Genomic DNA, 570 nt, shown 5'->3' with positions numbered 1-570 from the left:
CACCCCGGCGCGCATGCGCAGGCCACTCACGACGCCACGGAGGGGGCGCCCGCCTCACCCGCCGAGGGGTGGGCACGCCCCGCGGTCCCCTCACCCGGGACCGTGCACAAAGGCCGGCTGCTCTGGGCGATGGCTGTGAGCGGCCCCTGGGACCACTGTCCCTTTCCCGGCACCGGGCATGTCCCACCTGTGCAGGGTCTGGGGACAGCAGCCGGCCCGGAGAGAGCGGAAGATGAGCCTGAAACCCCTTAAGCGTCAAACCCCTTAAGCGAGGGACGTGTTGGCCCCCTTCTCCGGCGCTGCACCAAGGCCCCTGCGGCCCGCGGCCGGGGCTGGGCCGGGATCTGGGTCAGGTCTCCCTCAGGGTCAGCACCCCGGGCGGCAGTCTGGGATGGTCTGAGCCTGCTAGCAGCTTCCTCCTGCTTGGTGCCACATGGAAGCCACCAGATTTCCCGAGAAGGCGCCATCACTGAGAGAACTTAGGGCTGAGCTAAAGCCTTCCAACAGAATCAACAGATACAGACAGACGAAGCCTGTATTCTAGAAAAATCAGAAGAGTGAAGTGGATGA

At 65.4% G+C, this 570-nt stretch overlaps 1 protein-coding gene across 1 annotated transcript in view; it reads right to left on the bottom strand.

Moving 5' to 3' along the window:
• MYOM2 (myomesin 2) overlaps positions 1–570 on the bottom strand; it is a 103,160-nt gene that overhangs the window by 95,803 nt on the left and 6,787 nt on the right. The window contains exon 4 of the mRNA XM_023526072.1: positions 188–238. Coding sequence (XP_023381840.1) covers positions 188–238 — 51 coding nt within the window. The remainder of the gene's footprint in view (positions 1–187; positions 239–570) is intronic.

Source organism: Pteropus vampyrus, unplaced genomic scaffold, assembly GCF_000151845.1.
Source record: "Pteropus vampyrus isolate Shadow unplaced genomic scaffold, Pvam_2.0 Scaffold690, whole genome shotgun sequence".
Taxonomy (NCBI): domain Eukaryota; kingdom Metazoa; phylum Chordata; class Mammalia; order Chiroptera; family Pteropodidae; genus Pteropus; species Pteropus vampyrus.
The sequence above is the reverse complement of the archived record's forward strand: the minus strand, read 5'-3'. Positions and strand labels throughout refer to the sequence as shown.